The sequence below is a fragment of the Drosophila yakuba genome, chromosome X (genome assembly GCF_016746365.2).
Source record: "Drosophila yakuba strain Tai18E2 chromosome X, Prin_Dyak_Tai18E2_2.1, whole genome shotgun sequence".
Lineage (NCBI taxonomy): Eukaryota > Metazoa > Arthropoda > Insecta > Diptera > Drosophilidae > Drosophila > Drosophila yakuba.
This window is the reverse complement of record NC_052526.2, coordinates 6,040,337-6,067,279: the sequence shown is the minus strand read 5'-3', so window position 1 is coordinate 6,067,279 and position 26,943 is coordinate 6,040,337. Positions and strand designations below refer to the sequence as shown.

Genomic DNA, 26,943 nt, shown 5'->3' with positions numbered 1-26,943 from the left:
CTAAATTAAAAATTAGAATGTAATTAGCCGTGTAATAAATGAAGCTATGAAAGTCTTTCAGGTTTGCGCCTATAAGCCCAATTATGAATTTTAAATTAAACTAAAACATTTATTAACACCCGCACCCGGAAACCTCTTCTATTTGCCATCATTTGCACCGCAACTGCCTGAACCAGAGCTATCCATTTGTTTGCACAACATGTCGTATGCGTGATTTGGCTGGCCTCTCGCACTGTCTTTTTGCTTTTGGTTTATGAGTTGACTTTGGACTGACTGTTGCACTGCATTCGTGGAACAGCGGCATAAAATGCAATGCAAATATGTATATATATAGATATATAAATATATGCACATCTGTATGCATCCGCAGCCAGTGGACATGTAAATATTTTATACAATTTATTTATTTAATTTTCAAGTCTTGAGAGCGGACGCTATCTTCTGATATATCGCTGAGCAATTAAATGCTATCGGCCAGAGAGACGTCAAAAACGGACATGGGTGTTCAGATGTATACAGATATATGTATATATATATTTATGTATAAATGTATATAAATGAAAGGAGCAGGCCATAAGTAGGGAAATTGAAGAGACACGTTCAATCCAGCGATTGTCATTAATCATTGCGGGCGGGCAGACATAACCATAATAACCATTTTGTGGCCAAATATTTGTTGGCCGCGGCCAGCGGAAACAATTTCTATGATTGTGCCAGGACACGCTTCAGTTTCAGTTTCAGTTTTGGCTTCAGTTTTGGCCTAGGGCCTCCCCCCTTAAAGTGCCTCCTTAATACCCCAAATACCCCGCTGAATCATGAAGTTCATTGCCAAATGCAGTCCAACATGGATATGCAAATTCGGAATGTGCAACTGATCGATGGCCAACAACGATGGAACAACAAATGACGTAAATGGAGGGGAGTCACGAAGTTGGAGATGCAGATATTCACCCAGATAGATAGAAAATATGTTTACAAAATCATGGGCCCCCCTTAAAGTCACAATTCAGGAGATATCAGCTTGAAAACATCTAGTAACATCTAGTTGAATAAAAAATCGTAATTTTCCTTCCTTATACATTTACACTCGCCGTCTTTGATTCTGTAATGATTCATTCAGTGAATAGCTAATAAAATTAGCTCATGGCATATTCATATTCCTCGACAATCATTCGATTGGCATGCACTTTCAATTCCCGACTTGCGTGCAGGGAGCTTTGCCCATAGAAGAAATACAAGAATTTAATGTATGCCATTTGTATATGGTGGATCCCCTTTTAGATTCCCTATCGGAATATTAATGGTGCAACATTTTGGAACGCCATTCATTCGGAGTTCTTTCGGTGCGGCGGCGCTTTGTGAAATGCCCTCTCTTTCTGCACTTATCCGCCTCTCTCGCTCTTCGAATGGTGCGCGATCTCTTTCTAAGCATCATCATCGCCTGCCGCAGCTTCAGCTGTCGGCCGATGATGTCAAGCTGCCTGTAATAGCAATTACAAATCGTTCAAATGCATTTATGCATGTTTTCTTGCCTGCATTCTTACACTCAAAAAACAAAAAGCGTACAAATTGTGGTATGTTGGGTATTTCCTTTTATGAAAATACAGCATTAATGTGAAATGCTTCTTAAATGCGACTGACAGAGTGAACTAATTTTATTTTCAGTGTAGCAGCAATCGTGAGTGTGTGATCTACACTGCCTCCCCCCGATCCTCCTATTCGCCACTCAATATTTCTAATTTTTGCCATTTTCGCTGACGTTTCGTCGACATCGTTTATCTTTTTGGATGCTCGATTAAAATTCTTTACGTCATTTCGATAACGAGTACTCTAGGCCATTACTTTGTTGTTGTTTTTTTCCGCTTTTTGCCTTGCTGATAAAATATTGAAAACAAAACACAAACGCAGCCGCTCATGCCCAGTAACCCAGTAAAATCCGCCCCCCGTGGCGCCATTCCCCCCTGCCATAAATTCTGCATCTTTGAGTCAAGTGGGTGCAGCCACAATTGAAGTACATTATCGACGACTTTAATACCCCGCAGATTGCCAGGAATTGCAGCTGAGCTGAGCTCATTAGGCAGGTGTGATCGCACTCATGAATTATTCATTTATGTACGTACGAGTACATATGATTTTGTGCGTATACGATTGAGTTGCAAGGCATTTAAGTGGATTATTATTATGGGGATTACATTTGCCAAGGCCTGCGCCATTATCATTATTATCTCTCATGTCAAAAATATGCTCGGAAATCATTTCTGCGAGGCACCCCATTGCATTTTCCAATAAATCCTAAGGCCATAACTTATTTGGCTGGGCTCTAGTTTTAGTTCCATATCCGAATCTTGCCGTTTTCCCCTCTTGGTTTTCGCCGCGGCGTTTGCCGCTTTCGTTTTGCAAATTGATTTCCTTTTCGCAATTCAAATGCCGCCGCAGTTTCCCTTTTTCGATAGATGAATCTGAGGGCCTATCGCTGGGAAATCACGGAATGTATCTGCTAGATGCATTATGCGGTATCTGACCGCATCTGCAGTGCGCTCGTAAATTCACTTTTGCTGTCCCGTTGTCGGTCGTTCGTTGTTCGCTGTTTGCCGTTCGCTGTTCGCCGTTCGTTGTTTCAGTTGTCATGCAAGTCTGTCAGCATTGCTGCCATTTGCATAGAGTTGGACAAATAAACTACATGGATAAAAAACACAGTCTAAAACACTGACAAGCGATGCTGGAGAACACAAATTAATAAATAAGCTACATTTGTTCAGTGCAGTGCACGTGCCAAACACTTCAGCTGTCTTGGTTGCGAGCTGAAATGCAGTGGCAATTAATAGCATGCATTAGGTGCATTACACTGAAAAAAGATACATTATTATCCCATCATCCAGTGAGTATCTGGACTAATATTGATCTACTGCCAGCCATAACTGTGTTTCATTCAATAAATTCAATCTGCACAAGTTCGCACTAACTACTGTTTAAGGAAATGCATATGTAGATGGAATCCTAGTTTAAATCCAATACTGCACTCGCGGTTCCGTGGATTCTGCATAATTGGATATCCAATTTCGGGAGAGCTGCATTTTCGCAGTGCATATGGAATTGAATAGAAGTAAATCGAATCTTCATATATTCTATATCTGATATCTGAATGGCGAGCGAGGCCACGTTGAGTTGCAATCGTCACTCGGCTGTCAATCGGACCAATCAAATGTTAATTCTAATTGCATTGCCACTGCATAAATTTGTATAAGTCAAGTATCTTTAAGATAGGGCGAATTAAGTCACGTATTTAATCAGCTAAACAGATTTTCCTCTTTTCCGCATACGCAACAATGTCTGGCCATTTCCCATTTTCCCCCACTCCACTCCACTCCACCACACCCCACTGCAATCCAGATCCCATTTCGATTTCGTCTCGAGTTTTTCAGTTCAGTTTTACTCCCGGTCCAGGCGCAAATATCAAATCTCATTGCGAAAAACTTTTCTTTTCGTATAATCTGCAAGGCGAGTTTTCTCTAGGTTCTCTTGACATTTCGCACGCGCCTTCAACAAGCAAATTACGTGCCTGGAAAACCCTGTTGGGTGGGTGGTTGGAAAACTGTGAAAAGCTGTTGTATATATAGTCATATGCCCAATGGCATTTAGACGTTTTGACATTTTTGTTAATGGCATAAGCATCAAATTACATACAAGTCAGCTTGGCAAAGAATCAGTGAAGGGTTTTCCACACACAAACACTCGCTACTACAACATCAACAACAACATAAACAACAACAAAGGAGGAAAATCTCGGTTAGCGTGAGCAACTTTAATCCAAAGGCTAAGGCAGTGCAAACAATTCTGGCCAAGCGGTAAACAAGCGTTAAGTTAACCCTGAAAAATAAATAAAATGGAATTAAACAGAACACACACACACACACACACGCACACACAGAACTGCAAATGGAAAATGCACTCCGAAGCGTTTTCTAATTGTTCTCGCAGAAGGCGCTTACATCAGCGCATGAGCATTCAGCTCGACGCCTTCTTATTCTTCAGTTGTGCACATATATATATATATATCCGCCCCCCTCCCTCCCTTCTCACCATTTATTTATTCAAGAGCCTCTGCAGATCTCATTTCATTTTCTCGGGCTTTCAGGAAGCGCTCTGAGCCGGCGACCAGAAAAGAAAACTTGCTACAAATGGATGGAGCCAGAGGGTTAGGTTAGAAGGAGTGGGGGGGTTAAACAGCAGCCAGTGTGTGTGGCACATTGTACTAAAAATAAACATCTTTCAATTCATTCTTCCAGCAATTGCAAGCAGCGGAGTAAATAAGAGTCCCGAATTGAAAAGTTGATTTCAGGACACACGAAAAAAAACGGAGTCAACAGCGACGCCTGAATACCCTGCACAGATTGGTATCCATAGAAGGTATGTGTATATACCCCGCTAGAAAACCTTGTTCTACTATTACTGATCTAAATTCCTGGTGCGTTCAAATGACTCAGAATCAACACATTTGACTGGACAATTCCCTGGCTGCTTTAGTTTCATAGCTGTATCTGATCTGTATATATATATATCTTATATGTATATGTATCTGCATCTGTGGGTTTATCTGCATCTGAATCTTTATCTACCTCTGTATCTTTATCGGCATCTGAATCTTTATCTGGTCCTGAGTCTGGCGATGACTTCAGAGTGCAATTCAGTAGTGCAAAATAGTTTCGCTTCATCTTGAGGGCTTGGCTCCCTTTTTTTTTTGCATAGCTGGTTTACTGGTTTGATGCCAGCTTACTTGTTTATTTGTTTGTTGGTTTGTTTGTTTGTTGGCTGTTTGCTAGCTGCTCCCGCTGAGGTTTTAACTTCAATGCGATCGGGTTACGGTTAATGAAGTCAAGGATGACATTGTTGTAATGGCCGCATATGCAGTTTGGATGCAGCTTAGATTCAGTTTAGATGCAGTTTAGTTGCAGTTTAGATGCAGTTAACCGTTTTTAATTTCTCTCTGACAACCGACGGTTCCTGGAGTATCCGATGACCATTCTGTTTGTCTCTCAACCTCAAATCTCAAATCTTTCTCCCACTGACCGTGACCAAAGGCCTAGAAAACAGTTAGCGATCTTACAAAGGGTCCCCAGCCACCAAAGGCCACACAATGCCAATGAAAGGCGGCTACTCTTGTTACCGCGGGCCAAGCCACTTAAGCTGCAAGTTTACTCATCAGAAAGTTCCTACTTTACTATTTTGGTCAGATTTAGTAGGTAAGAGATCAAGTAGTCAGCGTAGCTAATCACTGTTTAATTTGCAAAGCAGTGCACGAATGTAAATAAATATTTACTATAAATGCATTGACTAGCGGACTTGGTCATTTCTTATCGCATGAATAATGCGCTGAGTAATCCTCCCGCTTAGAACCTAAGCAAGAATACTATATTAATACGGAGACAACTACCTTTGTGAGTCACTTGATCTGTGACCACTTGATAAGTGCCCCCTTTATCTTTATCCTGGCATTTGGCATTTGGCGTTTGGCACTTGTAACACTGTGTTGCTGCGCCTATTGCAGTGGGTAAATTCTTTGTCAGCAGCTCGGCGGGGCTTATCAAGATAATTATTCTATTCTTGGACCCGGGCAGCGCAGCTTATCAAGTGTTGCCAGTTGTCGAGTGCGCTCTCTTTGCGGCTTCCTAAATTAAGATGTTTGTGCAAATTAATTGGTCGCTGGCATCATTATTACAACAGCGACAAACAATTAGCCTAGATTTGCGCAATGCAACGCATTGCACTGCAACTCGACTCAACCCAACTCGACTCAACTCAACTCAAATCAACCCAACTCATCTGAATGAACTGGCACTTCCAATCTGTGCATCATCGCCAACTGCAGCTGCATTCCTCAATTTCTCAATTCGATATCAAGCCGGCAATTGTTGTCACTTGAGGGGCAATTAAATGGGGATGGGGCCGATTGAAATGAATTGCCATCGAGTGTCAGGGCATATCCCGCATACATATACGCGTATATCCATTCATATATCCCTGGCCCACCACCAGACACAGATCACTTAAGAACTACAACCAAGTGGTCGTAGTACTCCGTAGTACTCGTAGTCTTAAGTGAGCTATACTACACAAAGTATGGCTATGAAATATTAGCCCTTTTTATGGTGTTGCCCATCCAAATTCCATTGCCAGTTATGAGAACTTACCACCGTAGCTGATGTAGGTGCCGCGAGCTAAGCTTTTTTGCGGCTTTTCGATGACGATCAGGACCGCCAGCAGCCAAAAAGCTGCTCTCAGGCGCCGTCCCATCGCGGATGCGAGATTCGGTTGCGGATGCGGATGTGGATGCGGAAGCGCGAGCTAGGAAAAAACTATAAAGAAAAGGGCACGAATGGCGTTTGTTTTTTTTTTTTTTTTTGGTGTTTTAAGCTCAATCTTGGCTTTGACTTGTTTTCGCTTCTTTTATTCTCGAGCAGCTCTTTTGGAATGTGCGAAAATTTCTGTTTCTGTTTCTGTTTTGGCGCATAAAAATCACAGCATGGGTTCAGAGGTCAGAAATGGAGAGAGGGAGGGGGTGCTGAGGGGGAGGCGTGACCGCACCCGGCGAGCGGCGACACTTCCGCTGGCAAACTGAACGCATTAACAACAACAAAAAGAAGGATACTTTAACAAACATTTCCGTTACAAATGAAAGCAATGAAGGACCCAAAACAACCCGCCCTCTGGTGACCCTCTGGTGACCCACACACTGCCACCCACTTGCTACCCACTTGCCAAGTCCACTCCGGACTTCCGCCTTTGTCTATGCAGGCCAAAAGTGGACAAGTGCCGGACTACACTCGAAACAATGATTTTCCATCACTTTTGCCATCTTCTCTGCATAGCTACATGTAAAATTTCGAAATGGAAACATTTTCGCGGTGCAAGTGGAAAAAGAAGAGCAAATGCGAACCTATTGCCAAGTGCGGAGTGCCATTAAGTGTTTGCTTAATTTTAAATAACGCAACGCCAGAGAATCCTTATTGAAGGATGAAGGGCACCCCCCCGCGAGGAGCAGGCTTCATCAGCATTCAATTGTCTGGCCTTCATATCGCAGCCTTCATAACGCGAGTCTCAGATACATGTACATATATTTTCATGCATAAAGGGGAATCCCATTTCTTTTTGTGCGCGCCCCCTGGCAGGAATGTTATGTTGAATGAAAATTGAAGCACAAATTATAATAATAAACCTCTTAACAGCTATAGCTGCAAAATATGTATTGTAGCTCTTGCGCTTTTGCTAAGTAGAAAAATGTATGTGCATGACAAACAACCAGCTAAGCTTTCAAAAAAAAAAACTCAAAAGATATTTTACAGTTTTCAAAGGGAATATCATCGAATATCTTTTATTTGATCATTTTCAACACTTGTTCCGAATCATTCCAACACGATTTCCCTTGATTACGTAATCCCCATAAACGTATGTGCAATGTGCATATCGATTTCGATCTGAAATTGACTCACTGCCACTGGCATACACATGCTGAGTTATTACCTAGCAAACATAGCCAAAACGTGACCAATTAATGCCCATCTAGCCACTATATAATCCACAATCCACTTCCCGAAGAATCAGCGCTTTCTTGGCCGCCCCGCTGTGCAAATTTTCGCCAAATAGGCGGGGGAAAATGAAAATTTCGCAAATAAACTACAATAAATTGCTGGTATGTTTGTTGCTCCGTCCCTAATGAACTTGAACTTGAGTTGTTTTGTGTTTTTATACAGCAAAAACGCGCGGACATATGACATCTGAGTGCAAAGTCGAGTGGCGATTGTGAAAGGTCTTCGATTCCTTTCGTTTCGTTTTAGTTACAGTTTCTTTGGGTTTTTTTCTTTTTGATTTTTTGTTGTTTCTTTTATTTTTAGGGGGCAGATAAACGTATCTGTGAGATACGCGCCTAAAAGCTTTGTTGTTTATGCGGTTTTGGCAAGATGCCTGCATTTTTCAATTATTATATCGCAAAAAGTTGTTCGCCAGCGGCCAGCGACCAGCGACCAGCGGAGAGTATGTTTCAATTAACCGAGCATTAAAGGAATGCTTTTAGTTTGTCCAAACGGTAAGTGGTCTTCAGCCTCCAGCCGGCAGCGTTTTGGCCAAGTTTCAAGTTACCCAACATGTTACGCATAATAAATTGGCGAATTGCACCGCCGCCAATACACACACACACACACCCACACACCCGCACACACAAAAAAGGCTTTTCGTTAATGAGATGCTCAGCTCAGGCAGATTCCATTCACCCAAGATGCATTCATCCCAAAATCCACTAGTCCAGGAGGAGTACCCAGGAGCCGCGAGTTGTTAATGATGAGTTTTTCATTAGAAACTCAAATTGCGGCCAAGTTTTTAGCCAAACTCCCGCCTCATCTCATCGCCTGCATATTAACAGTCATTAAAATTAATGATGCATATAGTGCATTATCTAATGTCCGTTTAAAACCGTTAAGCGGAAAGTGTATTCATTGCAAAAAGCTAGCTTAAATCAAAGTTCTTATCCTTTGAATTCGAGCGGATTTCTTTCAGGATGCCCAACCTAAAACATCATTGGTTCTCAGATCTAATAGTTTAGAATGATCTTTGGGCATTTTGGCGAAATTCCTTCAAAGAACTATGTTCTAATTTTTATTCCTTCAAATCTCCCAACAATTTATACAAACATTTCGATTCACATAAAGCAAAACCGTAGAATAGCATTTCACTTTGTGTTTGAGCTCACGATTAAATTCTCTGAAAGTTTAAAATCCTTCTTGAAAATCAAGTTTTTCAGAAACAACAAATACTTCGCTCTAACAACAAATATTGGTCAAATTGCCACGGGAAAAAGTGCCCACTTTGCAGAAACTTTGCTCACTTGTTTTCCCATAAGCCCAGCAAGACGATCCGCGCCGATCCTGACATTATAACATTGGAATTAGCATTATTATTGTGCCGAGCGAAGCAAATTGCATTTGACAAACAGACAGACACACAGTCAATGAAGTGAACAGGGCTGAAGAGCCTTAATTCAGAACCGAAGAATTTAGATTCAGATTTAAAAATTAAAAAAAAAAATCGGAGCGCATTCCGAAAATAGATTGGTTTCATCCATATTTGGGCGCTTGTTTTTGTCAGCCCCCGTCGGAAAATTTGTCAGGGCATTGTTTCCCCATTTTCTCGATTTTCCCAGCTATTTTGGGGCATAGCTAATCGAAGTCGCGGAGTTTCGAGGGGGAGCTATCGGGCGAGCAATCAGTGTCAGAAATATTTAACATTTTTCCCTCGACTGTTTGTGTTTTGTATCCACCGAACGAGATTTATTTGCCCAATCTCTTCTCCTTTGCTCCTCCGAACTTCTTTGATTGAGATTTACGACCTGGCAACAGGCGACGGCTATGTGCAATCGCATCACAATCACAATCACAACAATCACAACATTAATGGCATTAATAGCATTAATAGCAGTCACCTCAAAATACAACCGCAAGAGCAACAATAACATGGGCCACCACAAGATGACAGCTCGCTAAATTAATAACCGAACCGAACCAAACAAAACCGAAGCGATGGCAAATATTTGCTTTCATTCATTCACAATGAGTAAGCTGAGCAAACATTGTTTGCTATACTATATACTATATAGACGAGCATTTAGTTCGATTTCAACTGATCATGTTTAATGCTCTGTTGTTGGACTCAGCGAATTTCGGGGCCTCGAAGAGCATTGCATTTTGAGGATGCAGCAGAATTTAGACAGATAATTATAGTACTGTAGTTAAAAAAAAACTAAAGAAAAGAAATATAGAAGTAAGAACTGCTTTCACAATTTACAATTTTCTCTATTGTAGCAAAAGCCTTTTTGGAAAAGGACTTTGACGGAGTTTCGAGGCTATCATAACTGTACGAAAAGGTAATACACCCCCGATACACCCTTTAAAAGCTCAACTATCGTTGTCGAGTGCAAGGAAATCAGTTTAGAGGAAATCGAGGCAGAAGCTCAAGTAAAGGATCTGCTTATCAAATAATGTTCACAAGACAGAGATAACTTCGCACAGAGCTGAGATCACACGCACCGAAACAGAAACTTTCAGAGGATTTCGCACACCAAAGACGGTTCTTCTTTTTTTTTGTTCTCGCATAGTTTGCAACACAATTAAAAAAAAAATAGTAACAAAAAACAATTAGATTACACGTTGATTCGAACTACAACTGGGTGCCGACTTCTGGGAGAATCGTGTCGAGAGGAAAGGATATTTATTTATACTATTGAGTTGAGCTGGAGCCAAAGTCGCGCCAACGTAACGCACACGCAAACGCTTCACGTTGAACTGAACTGAAAATCCAAAAGCCTCGCAAGCGTTCGTTGAGCAGGCGTAGCGGAATGTTGCCGAGCTGCGACGACAATGTTGCCCGTGTTGCCAAGCATCTCGATGCAACAACTGGCAACTTGGAAGATGGGCAAGGAATGTTTCGTAAGATTCATGGTTAATGTGATAATATTTAGCGAAAGATGCATTCAAGTACATTTATCAATAATGCACTAAGCATAGCAATAACGTACAATAAAATCTGTTAATTATTTTATAAGCAATCAGAAACGTTACTAAACTATAAGCTATATTTCTTTATATTTTATACAGCTGCCTAATTAGGTATGCTTACAATTTTCGAATAAATAAATAATAGTTTAGTGGGGCTTAGATACAAGATTGGCAACATTGATGCGGCCTTAAATGTTGATGGGCAAACAGCGAATATGAGTACAGAAGCCGAAGGCCGAAGATGACGACACCGGGCACACACACGTGTATAACCCGAACAGAGCGAAACCCGAGCACTTGCAAAGCAGCCAACCAGGTGAAAGCAACATATTGCCGAAGGTTCGCCTGCTGCTTGCCGCAACATGTTGCTGCCGTTGGGGAATTCTCGAAAATGCTGCGCTTGCGCCAAAGACTCAAATTAAGTCTTATTTCATACATACGAAGCCAATTATCACACATTTGGTTCAACACATTTTAATTACATTTATTTCTGGCACTCTACGTAGTCCATGGAAGCAAGCAAGCAGTGCCAAAGAAAGCAACATCGGCGCGCCAAGCTTTTCACTTTTCCTTCGCAACACAATCAACGCTTATACGCATGCCTTGAACACGAACAAAATGTTTCGTTGGCTAATTTACTGCCGTATAAGTGATTTGAATAAGTTGGCGCATGGAACCTTTTTAATTCAACGCCGTAAAAATGGAAGTAGCCAGTTTTTAAAAATAGCAGTAGAAAAGTTATTGCAAATAGCAGACGTGTAAACGCAACCAAGGGCACACACTCAAGCAAAGCTCATCAGACATGCACAACTCCCCGAGGGACGGAGGCGTGGTAGGGGGAGTGACATTGTTTGCTGTTATGCTTTTTTATGATTTCAGCAGATTTTCCGCAGTTCTTTGATTCGCTGGGTAGTTGCAAACTACAGTAGCCATGGCTCCTTAGATATTCATGTGTGACGCTTAGAAAGGTGGCTAATTTGAAACTTGTTAAAGGAAACATACCTATTTTACGGATTATTTACAGTGAACAAAGGCCGGTTCGTAAGTAAACTTTGCCTTTTTTGTAAACCGCCTCAAGTTGCAATAAGCACAAAAATTTCTTTGTAGGGTATCTCTGGGTTCGCTGTCTATTTTCCTATACTTAGCATTCTATATTTTTGTCTGCCCCCTTTGTTTTGCTATTTGCTGGTTTGTGTACTTGTTTCTTGGCTTAATTTTCGCCCTTTTTGGCGCTCGGCGAGAAAAGAAAAGCGTTGGCTGGCAAATTCAATTTGCATATGTGTGGCCGGCCACCTAGATGTTGCCCACTTTCCTTGTCCATTTGAGCATTGTGCATTGTTTTGCACTGATTTTTGTATTTTCTGCTACTCGTGTGTGCTACTCGTGTGTGTGGTTGCCGGGTGCTGGGTGAGCACATTGAAATCTGCAGCCATTTAACACAGTTCAGGCAACTGAAGCCGCTAATTGACTTGCGCGCAAAAAAAAAACAAAAAAAAAAAACGAGCGGGAAAAGTGCAAGTTGTCTTTGCCAAATTTAATCAACAAAAAAGCCAATGCAGCCGCAAAAGCGTACAAAAAATATGTGCTTCATAAATTCAACTTTGAATACCAAATTACAAAATTTGTGGGGGGCGGGGAAAGGAGAGAAGCGGAAAGGGGAGGAGAGGACGAAGGGCGGTAATTACATTTCCCAACTACATATGTACGTTGCACAATCATAAAAGCGAAGGCACACCAAAAACACAATTCAAGCTTCAAGCTTCAAGTGCAAGCTGTGCACAGCAGCTTCCATTGACGCACTTTCGAAACCATCCGAAAAATCCACGAAAGATTCAGATTTCAGAACAGCAACAACGAGTGGAATAGCGTAATAGTGCAATGGCAAACAAAATCATCACCCAAATACGGCAAGTGTAGAAATATGTTACGTACATATGTTTATGCATTGAAATCCATGAATATTGCCTTCATTAACCCAAATGGCAAAGGCAAATGAAGCTCAATTCAAGGTCTCTTGACTGATAACCAAGAACTGAACTGAATCAAGTAAAAAGAACAGCAGTGGAAATCAAATATTTATCATATGTGTTTGTGCTATTAGTAATTATTAAATGCGTTTTGATAAATTGCTCAATTGCCGAAAAGAACTTCAAAATAAGTTCAGAAGCTGAACGCCATCTAAAAACTATCCCAACTAATTCCAGCGTATCCCATTTCCCACCCATTTTCCAGCTGCAGCCCCTTGCCACTTTTCTCTTCAGATGCCCCGAAGTGGAGTGTTGAAAATTCATTAAATTTCCAAGGACACAACTTTTTTTTGGCGCTCTTTTGGGTGCGTGTGTGCCATTTGGTGTTTGTTGTTTGGTTTTTGGTGTTTGGTATTTGGTTTTTGGTGGGTGGCGACCTCCGACATTGCATTTAATCTCGTTGACAGCACTTAACACGCCCCCAGAAGTAGTAAAAGCGAGCTGGGAATCTGCGAGCTGAATGTAAGGAGTCAGGATGAAGGACTCCGGGATTCGGGACTTTGGGGGTGGTTCTCGTTGTTCTTGCACTGCAAGAGGATTATTTAAGTTTATAATACGCTTAGGGGTAATTTTAATCTGTTGCAAATTGTTTTTGCTGTTAGCTGTCGACACCACAGCAGTGCAGCAGTGCCCTTCCCCACCCACAAAAATGAAAATATAAAGACAAACAAAAAAAAACACTCTCTACGGACACACACTGCCTGTCAGACCTCAAATCACCATCTATATAACATATTTTTTCTCCCGACTTTTGTGGCATATTTCATGGATATTGTAATCTGGTTTTTTGGCTTGCTACAATTGCGCTTCGTGTTGGGTGGCTGGTGGGTTGTGGGTGGTGCGTGGTGGTTTGGTGGGCAAAGTTGGTTTGTAATTTCACTTTTTGATAGAACGCTTGTTTCGCCTTTTTGTCTCCGTTGCTATTTACATTTATGTTATGTTTTTTTTTTTTGTTGGATTTCGCTTCCCTTCGCACTGCAATGTGCACAGCATGAGGTTGTTTTTGGGGGGCCAAAAGAAGCGGAATGATACAAAGTGTTCAGGGTCAACATTTCAAGTAGCAGCGAGGTTTCTAGAAGTGTGAAACTCTCGCGCACATAAAATGTTTGACTTATCGCTGAGATGACTAAAAGTCATAACTCAGAAAAGGTCAATTGAATTCGAGCAATCGTTTTCCACTTACACTAAATATTTCAAATTCAATGCAACTCTTTTGGCCCAAATGCCTTTGCATTAACCAGATTGGGGCGCGTATTCGATTACGTGCCCAAAAAGACGCCGCCTAATGGGGACCAATAAATTCCGATGCATTGGAAATCCATTAGAAAAGCAAATATTTAACCCAATCGACTGCCCGCAAAAAGAAACTTTATTCAAGTTGAAAGAACACAACAATGAGCAAAAGTCCATAAATAAAATACAAAAGATATTACAAAGAACCAAATGAACAGGCCGGCATGAGTGGCACTCGGTGGAAATATTCGTTTATCGGACCAATTAATATGCGGAATTTATTTGGCCATTACAGAGAGCATAGTTCTGACTGCGAACTACTGAACGATCGCCGAACGCAGATATTAGGGCAATGAGATCACCCAGCGTAGGCGAACTGAACATAGATCCCAGCCAAACACACTTTGGTTAAGGATAACCAAAGAAAACTATGGATAAATACACAATTTCCTGTATTATATCTAACCTTATCTGACCGCTTTCAATGCGAACCCAAACTGGGGCTCTCAAGGTACAAAAATAAAATCACATACGAAAATAATCAAACAAAATGATGCAAAATAATCAATAGAACTTACCATTGGTTTCCGGGTCTTGGGGTTCAGGTTCAGGCTCTGGTTCGGGCTCCGGTTCCGGCTCTGGTTCAGGTTCAGGCTCTGGTTTAGGCTCTGGTTCAGGCTCTGCCTCAGGACCTTGCTCATAAATACAGCCAGCCTCGTCGGTCTGATCCTCACAATCGATAGTTCCATCGCAGCGTTTTTGGAGGGGCAGACACTTATCGTCGCACTTGAACTGATCTTCAGTGCAAACTGAGATTGAGGCGCGTCAAATTAAAATGAGATACGAAATAAAATCAAAATTGAATCAAAACCATATATAAAAAGCCAAATCAAATGTAAATGAACGATCACTAAATACTAGATTGAATATTCTCATACTTTACAATAGTTTAGATGGGATATAGAGCTGCAAAGCATTAATGACTTGAATTTACATTAAATTCTACAGATAACGAGGTATCCGTATTCCCAAACCAAGATTCACAAATATATTGAGAAGAATGGTCGAAATGTATCGACTGTTTTGCAGCTCTATGGAAGATGTGAAGAGTTAGAAGAAATATTAGACTATTTGATGAGCCCCCATTTGATTAGTTTTTAGTATGGAGATGTGGGGTATTCGACAACGCCAAACGATCGATGATGAATTGAAGATCTCTTGATATGATCTATTATTAAGCTATCTCGCGACATTTACCATTGCAGTACTCTTCGTCCTCGCCGTCGGGACATTGGGTCACACCATCGCATCGCATTTCATCGCAAATTTTCTTTCCGGTTCGGTAACAAGTGAAGGTGGAGTCTCCGCGACAGCCGGAGACATCGCTACCAGAGCCCTCAACCTCATCCTTGCCAAATGGAACATCGATTGGCTCTTCCTCGAAATCTATGAGGTCACAAAGTGGATTAGCAATGGGCGCATTGAAGTTCTGGGTAGTTTCCCAAAGACATAAATACAGGAGACAGGATTTCAGACAGAGATCACAGAAATGGAAATAGAGTGGAGCGGATGGCATGAAGCGGCACAACTTGTGATGATGAGGACGTTCACGGAGGTCAAGAGGTCGCAAGTTCACAAGGTCACACAAACACATACAGGTCACCATCCAAAGCACAATTACATATAGAGGTCCACTCCGGATATCAATTCAATTCATATATTAGAGCTACATTTTTTCAATTTTCACGCATTTGCTCAAAATATATACGCGCAGATGAGAGCCAAAATATAGAAGAAACCATTTTAAATCTTAAATCAATGAAAAATGTAGTTCTAGAATCTACTGATCAAAAGAAACCAGAGCAGACCCACACTCGTGTTAGCAATATAAGATCTATTTCCGCGCTGCGAGGATCGCCGGGTTAATCACACATGGAGCAATCTCGTAGTTTTCGGTTTATCGGTATCCGTCGGTGGATGGACAAACCTCGGATATTGAAGTGTGCTTTTGTCGCAGAAACTGGATTTGCTGTATCGGGCACATTGAAGAATTCTGAACGCCTTTCGGGCTGATCCAGGTTTGATCCAGGTTGTACTGATTCTTCTGTCACTTCTGGTTTGCACATTGGTTCATTTGCAAGGGTTTTCGGGTAGAGAAAGAGTTTGGGTATCGTGATTTGGATTAAGGAGAGCAAGCAAGGTATGCAAACCGGTAGAATAATCACGAGACTCTACAGTAGAGCTTTCAGATAATTATTGTGGGTTTCACCAGTTTGCATTCGCTGCTCAGGAATTTGGAAGGTAAGGTTGCTACAAGCTGCGTCTTACACCAAAGCTACGAAGAAAGTCGCAGAAAAGTATGGAAATGGATACATGGGAACTTACCACTGGCTTCTGCGAAGGAAAAGATGCCACCGGTTTCGGCACTCAAGTGAACGATCTTATTGTAGCCATTCAGTTGCTTCTGCAACTTGCTTCCGAAGTCGGTGATAGAATTGGGCAGCTCTACCCTGAGTTGTACGCGAATTTTGAAGTTATCTTTGGTGGGTCTGGAATGCAAGTGATTTGATCAGAATCAGCAAATGAACGACGAGCTTGGACTTACTCAACGCGCTCCAGAGTGGTGCGAATTTCCTGCTCCTCGTCATCGTTGCCTTCGTAGTTGCTTTGGAAGAAGCTGTGCAAATCATCGTCCAGAAGTTTTTGCAGGTTCTGGAACTGATCGCTTTCCCGATCTCTGTATTCGTTGCTATAAGGTTCGTTAACGACGAAGTTGGTAGTATCTAATTGGGAGAAGATAAACCAAGTTTTCAGTATTGGGTTACAACTCTACAAGCACAACTTTACAACAAAGTAAAATATAATGCATGTGTAATACTTCATCATATGTTACTTTATCATATAGATTAGGCTTACAGGGAACGGTATCCTCCTCCCCGTGGTAACCGGATGCCTCGTTCTCGTCGTAGAGGTCCGATGCCCGCTTGCGAGGATCGGTGGCGCGGTTGAAGACAACATGATTGGCCCGTTTGGCCAGGCGCTGTTTCTCCAGCTGGCGCTCCATTCGCATTTGCTTAATTTGGTTCTGACTCTCCTTTTGTTTGCGGCGCAACTCTTTTTGCCGATTAATCGCATCGCGACTCCTTTGCGACCGTTCACGTTTTCGTTGTTGTTCCCGCTCCTGATCGTCATTATCGTCTTTGCCAAACAAACGTTTTATGGAACGGCGAACACGGTGGACACTCTGGCTGAACCAGTTGCCAGTAGGCAAGTCCTTTTCCTCGGACTTGTCCTCCAAGGGTTTTAGTGTCTCATCGAAGTCGTCCAGAGAGGCGTCGTCATCATCATCCATGTCATCACTCGGGGCCTGCCACTCGGAATCGTTGATGCCCTGAAGCGACACATCATCTGCCAGCATAAAATCTTGGTCATCGCCAAGTTGTGCAATTTGCTGAAAGGATACGATATAAACATATTAGTAAAGCCTACGAGATGTTCAGTTCAGTAATTAATGAAAATTGCAATAAAATAGGCTTAAAAAGGCGAGATAGTTACTGGATAAACTACAAATTCAATTACATAAATCAAAACATGTAGATGTCTTCAAGCAGCACAAAAAATCCTGCACTTATTTCCAATTAAGGCAGCACAGTTTTCCCCATTTCCGTTTTGCAGCAGCTTTTCTTGATTATTTTTCGGATATTGCAAAACGAACTTTATGGTCGGGTTGTTGTCCATGCTAAGCAAAACCACTGACTGCTAAAGATTGAGAGGAATTGTGTCTCGGCTAAGGTTTCACCACACTTACAGAACATAACAGCTCTGTTAGCGCTAACATTCATGTGGGCTTGGAAAATGTTAATTTATCTATTTTATCAATTATTTTATCTAAATTGAAAACTTTTTGGGCTTAAAAACATCAAAACTTTTGTTTTCAGCGCTTTGATCCCAGCAAACGCATAAAGTTTAAGACTTTGAGCTCATCAGTGAGCTTTTCATTATTTTCTTCACACTTAAAACCCTTTAAAAGGCAACGCAGGGCCTCCCCCCTGTATTCGCTCACTTCCGATCTATTTTGGTCGACTTTTTAATTGAGCATTGATTTCAAGTGTCAATTCCACTTCATTACTGTTCGGTAATCGGTGCTGGCCCTATTTTCGTGTTGCCTCCACCCAGAATCTTATGTTTAACTCCCCCCACCCATTTTTCTGCTGAGTGGAAGTGTCAGGAAAAACGCGTGCTACGTCATATTTTTTGTTGCCTTCGCTGATAAAAAGCATTTGCCCCGCATGTTCAACATGTGCCACACACACACAAAGTACTGCCCCGCCCCCTATGGCTTGGCCACCGCCCCATATTGACGGCACCACGCCCCTGATCACCGCCCAACCCACCACCCCGCCACAAAGTAAAGATCATATCTGGCCACGAAATAGATGTTCGATGCTTTTTCTTGCCCCCTGCAGGAAAAGTTTTGTTGGCGACTGACTCAGTAGTTATTTTTCGCAGTGTGATAAATGGAATGTGGGCCAAATGTGCATGGCCCGAGCACCTTCTATCCTCTTATCGAAATACTTCGATAAACTAAAAAGATAATGGAAAGACATAGGAATGGCAGATAGCATTTATAGGTGGGAAAAAAGGGAAAAAGTGGTGGAATCATACATATGAAATGGGGTACTTTCATTTGAACTTGTCATCACGCAGTACCGGGAAATCGTTAAAAATAACTCAACTATTCATATCAAGCATCGTTTGATGGTACTAACATAGAAGTAGTTCACTTGATTTCAATATTTCATTCAAACCTTGAACCTCAGTTCATTGAAAATGTACATTTTAATTTGATTTCATCACGAAAAGCTCACCAAAATAAATCGAGCAGCAGATTTTTAACCATAACCAGCGGCACTTGCTTAAAATCAAAGTTGAACCAACTCCAGTGACAAATCTCGCCGGATTGTTTGGGTTTCATTGTTGTTTTCAGTTTTGAGTGTTGTCTGCGCTGTGTCTGGTTTTCCGCTTTCGGGGTTCTGGATGGCTGAGGGTGGAAACTGAGTTGTTTTGTGTTTTTCTTTTTTCGGCTGCCTTATGAAGCTGCATAGTCACGTGCCACGACTTTGGAGTTGGCCATGTTTCCTATGTTTCCCGGCAAGTTTGGTGCTTGTTTGGTGTGTGTTACACATAATAATGCTGCTGAAATCAGGTCTAAGCTATCGACATCGCGTTAAAGAGCGTCTCCAATCGATTTGCTGGCTCATAAATTAACTTGAATGATTAGCTTCTACTATTAATTAGTTACAATTTGAACAATTTATTGGCCCTTTAAATCCCAACCAGATCCAGATCCCGATCCTGATCCCGTTCCCGATCCACAGCGGATTCCTGCCCCATTTTGTGGGATGAGGTGGCATCTGCTGCTCGTTTATAGCCCCCATTGCAGGCCGCATGCTTGACACAGATTCCTGGCGTTTATTGTGATTACTCGAGCTGTTCGCTAATGCAAAAACCCGCATGGCCTGATCACCACAGTGGCTGCCAAACTGTGCCGCCCACCAACCACCAAATGCACAGTGAAGTCAGAATGAAATATGCATTAATAATCTTTGTTAAATTGATTTAATAAAACTATTGCATTTCCCATTGGTATCCCATTTTAAGATATCAACTTTAAAGTCACCACTGTAAATGCCACATGCAATCGCAAATGAGTGTCGAAATGAATTATTACGCATACGCAACGTGCGAACGGCGAAAATAAATAAATACGCTGGCGTGGAAACAATGAGAAATGTTATTTATGTGCCCGCCCAATTAGATGACAACGCAGTGTCCTTGAACCCATTTTTGCGAAATGTATCTGCATCTGCATCTGCAACTGCATCGGTATCTCTATCTATATCTGCATCTAGATTTATGCAAGTGCAAAGTGGGGGAAAATAAGAGAGCGGAGGAGGAAAATAAGCAGACTGAGTGCCTGGCCACTGTCAATTGTCTCAACTTGTTGCTCGCGAGTGTGTTTGTGGGCGGGCAGCCACCAAGTGGGTCACTTTTGGGGCGGAAGGTCGCGATTTGCACCACCCACAACACACAACCCAACCCGCCATTAAATCGGCGTGCGTGCATTGAACCCCCAAATGGACAAGGCATTTTGAAGCTTTTTTCTTTTTTTTTTTTGAATTTTTTTTTTTAGCTTTGCCTGCCGGGCCTCATTTCCTGCAAGACAAATTACACATCGGGACTAGGGCCACTCCCCCTTTTGGCCAGTCGTACAGTCATAAATTTGGCGCACATATGTGTGCTGGCAATTTATTTTCATCATGTTCAAAAATCGCAGCAGACAACCAGCCAATTCTCGTTAAATCGATCGCACTCACATCGAGCAAATATTTCCCCCTTCCGCCTCCGGCGAAAGCCGAAAGAAAAAGTTATTGACTGACTGACTAACTGACTGACTGACTGCGCACATTTTGTGGCCAAAAGGCACGCCAGACGGTGGGCTGTTGTCCTGAGGGCGTGGCAGGCCGGAAAACTCTCAGCACGCCGTCCGCAATAGACCACAAAAATAGAAGAACAAACTGGAGGGATGCCATGCATCTTTTGTACTCCTTTAAAACAAGTGCAAAAGGTTGTGCAAGTGTCAAGATCCTAGTTTATCCATTAAAAGCAAATATATATTAAAGAAAAAAACATAATTTTAAAAGAACTGAAATCATGAAGTACCCAAAAATAGTAATATTACATAGTACTACCAATAGTAGCCATAATGCTGCCGCAAAGAGTATCACGATTTAGACAGACAAAACACATGTGTGCCAAAAGCCAACTTTGTGTTTTGGCCACAATTATAGCAGAAAAGCGAGGCGGAGTGGCAAGCGGGAAATCGAAGAAGGAAAAGCAGGGGCAGTGGTTATGGAACTGGAACTGGAACTGAAGGGGAGGAGAAGGAAATTGGGTACAAACATGTGAAAATTTGATTAAAAACTAGCGTCAAGGTAATTGCCCGGCGTACACAGCCAGACATTCGTCGTCTTCCTCCGCCCTCCAAGAAGTTACCAGTAAATTGCGCATACGCCGAGTGGTTGCAGCAAGTTAGAGGTAGAGATGGAGATGAAGGTAGATGTGAATGTGAATGTGGAGGTGGCAGTTGGAAAGTGCATCGAGTGACATCAAGCCAAAGAATCTAGGTATGTGGAGCAAGTGCAAAGCAATTGACGCCGTAATCCTCCGCCTAGAGAAGATTGCGCCGTCAATCATCATTCCAAGATTGCCAGCCAGAGATTCCGCTGGGAGCGCGACCTGGTTGGTTGCCCGGGACTTGGGGGCCCACATTTATATGCAGCAAAAAAAAAGATTTCGATTCCGATCCCGAGTGCGGGAGACTCGAGTCAGCGCTCAGCAGGAAATATTTAGCGCTGCGCTCTTGTGTCTCATGTGCTTAATTAAACTGTACGTTCCAGCAATTGCTTTGATTTAATTAGTTTTTCCCCATATCTTTCTCGTTCACCGTGGGCGTCTATGGAACTCGGGCGATGGATGATCGTGATCATCATCCTCATCATCACTCTCATCCTCATAATCTCCATCATTCGCATTTTCGTGCACTTCAAAGTCCAGAAAATGCAATCTAGAGATCCAACTTTCTTTTGTTATAGTTTTTGTTAATAGAAAAGTATAAACAAACTAGGTTTTTTATATTAAATGGGTTCTCTATTTAAACTGGATTTTCTATTTTAATTAGGTTTTCCATTTTACGTTTATGTTTAGCCTTTAGATTTAGATGAGATATGCCAAAGTGAAACGAAGGGAAAGCTGCTTGCTCTATCTGCTGATTCTCCCATGGAAGCCTTTTTCATTTTGCTGACATAAACAAATAATTCAATTCAGCTGCCGCGTTGATTGCCACTAGGAACTGACCTGTTGTTTTTATTCCTATTGTTATTATCTACTCTGGGCAAAGATCTCGCACTGAACCCATGAACCACCTGCTCATCCAGAGATTCGTGTGGAATGCACTTACAACAATGGGGAGGAAATTACATTTCGCAAAACAATGGGTACGTACGAGGGACATGGAAATCGGAGAATTTATTCTGGGGTCGCTTGCTTTCGAATTGAAAGCATTTACGAGGTATTCTGGTGCTATTTAACACCAGACTAACAGACTACCACAACACTAGCGCTATACAGAAAGCTATGCAACATTTCTACAGACTCATCATACCCATTGCAGGGTATCTGTAACGGCAGTCATCACAGCACTGACACCTGTGCTTGAGCTTTGATTTGTTGCCCGAGGTGGCAAAAAGCGGGCTAAAGTTCAGCGCAGCTCGACAATGTTGTTGACGCTAATATTTATGTTTTGTTTTCCATTTTGTTATGTTGCACAAACTCATTTAAATGTTGAAGCCACTCCAAGGTTGTCACGTCGCTTGGCCGAAACAAAACAAAAAAAACACAAAGTAAGGAAAGGGAAAAGAAAAAAAAAACCAGCAGAAAAACAGCAGAGGAGTATAAAAAACATGGACGAGGAGCACGCTTGGCGACTGTTGATCCTGGGCGCTTTGATGTCTCTGTGTGATTCCTCCCCGCACCCCGCTCCATGCTGTCCGCTCCCCAATTCCCCTCTTCCCTTCTCACCACCAGAAAGGGCCAAATGTCTCTGGGATGCCGCTCACGTTTTGGCAATTTCTCATAAAACAAACGACCATTAACGCCTTTAAGTTGTCGGCAGCATTTTGCCAGCTTCACCTCCCCCTCCCTCCGCGCCACTATCATGGCCCCCGATTCTTGATTTTTTTCTCCAGATTTCTTCCTTTTTTGACATCAGGCTTGAGACTTGAGGCTTCTTCTTGGCCGGCTTGGTTGACTTGGTTCGTGCCTCATATTAAGTTGTCAGCCAGCTTGAGCCACTCCCCCCGCCCACGCCCACGCCCACTGACGATATATATATCGCTCAGGAAGGAAGTGCACTTACTTTGTTGTTGCTGCTCCTAAGCCCCGTTTAATGGGCGAATTTTGTGCTTTCCTCAGGGCTGCATACACGCAGAGGAATGCTTTGGACTACTTTGCTGAATGCTATGTACTATATTTGATATTGTACCTATTGGTCTTACTAATAAACACTTTTATGTTCCCGCTTATCTTAAATCATTCAGGACTAAATTTTAATGAGATCTACAATTCTTTGCGGTGCATGAAACGCACTCATTATTTCTCCCTGTTGATTTGTATGATTGCAGGGAAACTATCGATGCTGCAGCGCCTCTCAAGCACCAAACAACCCAAAAAAAAACCACCCAACCACCCATAGACCGACCACCCACCCCCCGCTAACCGCTGCAACAACAAAGCCAATTTGCGTGCGTAATTTGCGGCACTTAGAAGCTACGTGACAATGATGCGGACGCCTCGCCTCCTCGGATGTCCTCATCCTGGTGGATGTCCTTTCAGGTGCCTTTGGCTGTCATTTGTCTGCATTAGTTGGGCGCAGAAACAAAAACCAGAACAAGAACAGTTCAAAGAGGGTGTGTCCATCAATTTGCATTAGTCGCCCACCTGAATTGGGAGTTTTCGCCGACAACTGCGCGTAATTAATGTGTCTAATTAGGTTACAAATTTATTGGAAAAACTGTAATAAAGAAGACCAACGAAATGCAAACAATATGCCAATTGCAATCATTAACAAATTGTTTACCAAGTTGGTGAAACATTTTCAAATGATTTTGAATAATACTCGTATATTGTTGCCTTGATTTTCCTTTCAGCTCTCGCGGACCAAAAGATTTCGTATATTTTGTGCGCATTTTGATGGCTGTTACGATTGTTGTTAACTTTTATGAGCCATGTTCGTGGTTCCTTACACTTTGTTCTTATTTGGTATTTCAATGTTTTTATGGCCCCCTCTTGTTTTTTGCCATTCGCGCATATTTTGTAATAATCTGAAACTCAGTAACAAACCCCTTTTGAGTGCTGGGGTATCGCATTTTATGGTACCACGTGTGTTGGTTGTGCGGCACTCTTATCCATCGCCATTGTGGTGATCTACATCTATTCCGCTAAAGATCCCCCACCATTCTCTATGTGCATCATGGAATTTATGTTATTTGACAGCCCAATGGGAATAGCCTATATGTATTTATGTGCACATATACCACATCTTGTGTTCTCAATTTGCTTACATGTGTTCTTCATCTATTTCCAGCTGGCTTCCTTTGGTGACTCCGCACCGATAAAATGTCCAAACATTTTGTCATATTAATTGGATCGTTTGCAGAGTTGCCTTTTCATTTTGATTGCCAGTTATTCTCATTCAAATAACATGGAATTGCTTTATTGCCGAAAAACTTATTTTTCCCCCTTTTTTTCCGCTTATCATTTATAGTTTAAAGTCCCAATGACCTAAATTGTACGCATGTGTGTGTGCATTCTTTTTGTTTAATACCCTTCTTTTTGCTTTTGTAGTTGATTATGAAAGCCATCGAAAGGCGAATTGTACATATCGTCCATATATTTTTACCAAAATGCGTGCGCATTCGGTTTGAGGAAGTGAATTCGAATTTCAATGACTTGAACTTCTATAAAAAGCATTTACGCAATTTGTTCATTTGTTCTTCAGCTGTTCAGCTGTTCTTCAGCTGCTGCTGCTGGTGGCTGAATCAATTTGTTGTTGCGTTTTTGCGTTTTATTACACACATTTTGGTTGCCTTATTTATAGGCGGCCGTTAGCTGATAAGAAGCACTTGGCTACAGCGATATGCCGAATCCACAAGTAGTAGTAAAAGGCTCACAACCTCTGATTATTGATTGCGATTTATTGAATGAATATTAATTAAAGCCAATAAATTGACTACGACACTGGCGAAAAAATCAATTGAAAAGAGTTTTACATTCCGGTACCCCGTAAGAAATCACTTTTGAGCAGCCCTCTTAGTTGAACGCAGTTTGTGGGACGTAGAGCGTTTTTTTGCCAAGTGCAGTGGATATCTTTAGATTTCTTTAGCAGGTTAATGAGACCTAAGCCAAGAAAAGCCGCCCTGCTTAACCCTTTTTGGCCACAGCTCGAGCTTCTGTGCTTCACGGCGCTTTCCGGCTGAAACCCGAGCTCAATTAGAAGCGGCAAGTTCAGAGACTATCTGCTATACCCATCACCATCTTCATACCCATCTCCATCTCCACTCCCATCCCATTGGCAACCCGCTTGCCAGCCCGAATTTGCCGGGGTAAATACTCTGGCTTCCACCTGCCGTTGTTGGTTGGAGTGCTTCTGCTACAATTTCATTTGACCGACAACAAAAACATCGGGACAGACAATGCAGTGAGTATCAGTTAAAGTTTTGTGTCGGCAGAAACATTTCTGTGGCCACGTGTGTATTCAGTTTTAATTTATCTAAACTTTTGCAAGTTTTAACTGACTGCCGTCTCCGCCAGCTGCCAGCCACCAGCCATTCAACCCCACAACCGCAATTTGCAATCTGACCTTTTAACCCCTTGGCACACGGACCTCGCCGGAGAACCGGGAAAACCAGACGAGGCGACCTTGTAACCACAGCAACAGCACGGATCACTAAAAACGGGGAATCCCCGCAAAAAGGATGCCGAAATTCGCAATTGCAAGAGATTGCAGCACACTTGAGCTTATCATCAGTCAATTCGATGGCCTTTAAATGTCACTAAACGTTGGATAACAGTGATTATGCGGATAGTAAACATTTATTTCTATAATTTTAAATTTGCTTGCGAGAAAACCCGCTGAATGCAACAGGTGTTTAAGGCAGCATCCTACAGTACGAAAAAAAAGAGGTCAGCGAAATCATAGGAAAATATATGTGGTTATATCACCTAAAGCTAACTAAAAAGTTTTCTTAGATAACTGAAATGAATGACGAATATAGTAAACACTATTATGGGGCAATAGAGTTTGTCTTGTTAATTCTTAGATTTGAAAATTACTCAGGCATTCCATTCAGTAAATATAACCTTCACCATATCGTTTGTCCAGTTGCCGAAGATAAGAATGTAAATATATGAATGTCAACCCAACTAACATTTATTATTCATCACGAAGACAGCCCAAGGAGTTGTCCATTATTCTCGGTAGCTTATCTCCACCAAAGGTGACTGCACGACTGCCACCATGGCCCATTTAACGATAACCACACAATATACAACAGCGATTTGCGAGATTGATTTATGCAAACTCCGGGCAACCGATTCGCGAATCTGTGTCCTTGGCTTCCTTGCAAAGAAAAACGTTGTGTTGTAAGGGTGTAACCAATCGACTGTATATCATCTATAAGGTAGTGTATTCAAATACAAGCCATATTACTCGCGAATTCAAAAAGTACAGCTTCGAGACAGTCATAAGTGCAAAATAAGCGCAAAAACTGCAAAAAATGCAAATGAGTGGCCCGCAGAGTTGATGATGTCATAGGATGTCGGGGAGCAAAACGATATGGCTTAACTATTATCCTATGGCTTAACTTTTTGCCACATAAATCAGATGGCCAGTGGCGCAAAGTGCACTGTGCAGCGATCATTATCATCGTTCCTCGACATCCAAAGGCCCCCGCGGCCATTAATCAAAGTTCGGCCATCAAGATGTTAACAGCGAAATTACAGAGTCATAAAACCGAAGAGCCGAACAAACTTTTGGGTGGCTTTTTGGAGAGCGTTGGAGCCACCCAAATGAGTACGGCTCCACAGCTGCATCATGCCACATCTTGGTAGGCGATCCAAATCGCAAATGGCAGCGCCGCCGGCGGGTAATGCAGTTGTACAGATAAAAAATAAGCTGAACGGCTATTCAAAATCGAAACTAATACCACGCCAAATGCAAATACAGAACCCAAAAACCAACCCGATGCATTTCTTCACGTGTACGTCATCCGTACGAAAGGCGAACCACCAACCAGCAACCGGCAGTGAATTCTGCACCACCGAGTGGGGCAAGATTCAGTTGGCATGGAGCGTGTTTAATTGCGTGCAATTTGTTTTAGACACTCCGCGGCTACCTAAGCCAGACACTTGCCACAGTGCTTTAATTTTTGTGCTTTTTGGTAAAAAAAATAATCAGAATTTCTTCGATAGCATTAAAAATAATTGTTCAAAACTAGAATGTCATACCCAGTTGAATTCGTAAC

At 42.0% G+C, this 26,943-nt stretch overlaps 1 protein-coding gene across 32 annotated transcripts in view; it reads right to left on the bottom strand.

Annotated features, from left to right (window-relative positions):
* The window catches only part of LOC6524399 (basement membrane-specific heparan sulfate proteoglycan core protein), a 75,785-nt gene that overhangs the window by 36,943 nt on the left and 11,899 nt on the right, over window positions 1-26,943 (bottom strand). For 22 of the 32 annotated variants that reach the window (XM_039377754.1, XM_039377733.1, XM_039377736.1 and 19 more), the window contains exons 3-8: window positions 16,718-17,252; window positions 16,407-16,584; window positions 16,187-16,350; window positions 15,789-15,914; window positions 15,059-15,247; window positions 14,380-14,610 (exon numbers count right to left, since the gene is read on the bottom strand). In XM_039377754.1, the coding sequence (XP_039233688.1) occupies window positions 14,380-14,610; window positions 15,059-15,247; window positions 15,789-15,914; window positions 16,187-16,350; window positions 16,407-16,584; window positions 16,718-17,252 (1,423 nt within the window). Of the gene's footprint in view, window positions 1-6,188; window positions 6,354-10,190; window positions 10,338-14,379; window positions 14,611-15,058; window positions 15,248-15,788; window positions 15,915-16,186; window positions 16,351-16,406; window positions 16,585-16,717; window positions 17,253-26,943 lie in introns of those variants that run through there. The other 10 variants (XM_039377753.1, XM_039377742.1, XM_039377747.1 and 7 more) reach the window with 3 other exon arrangements.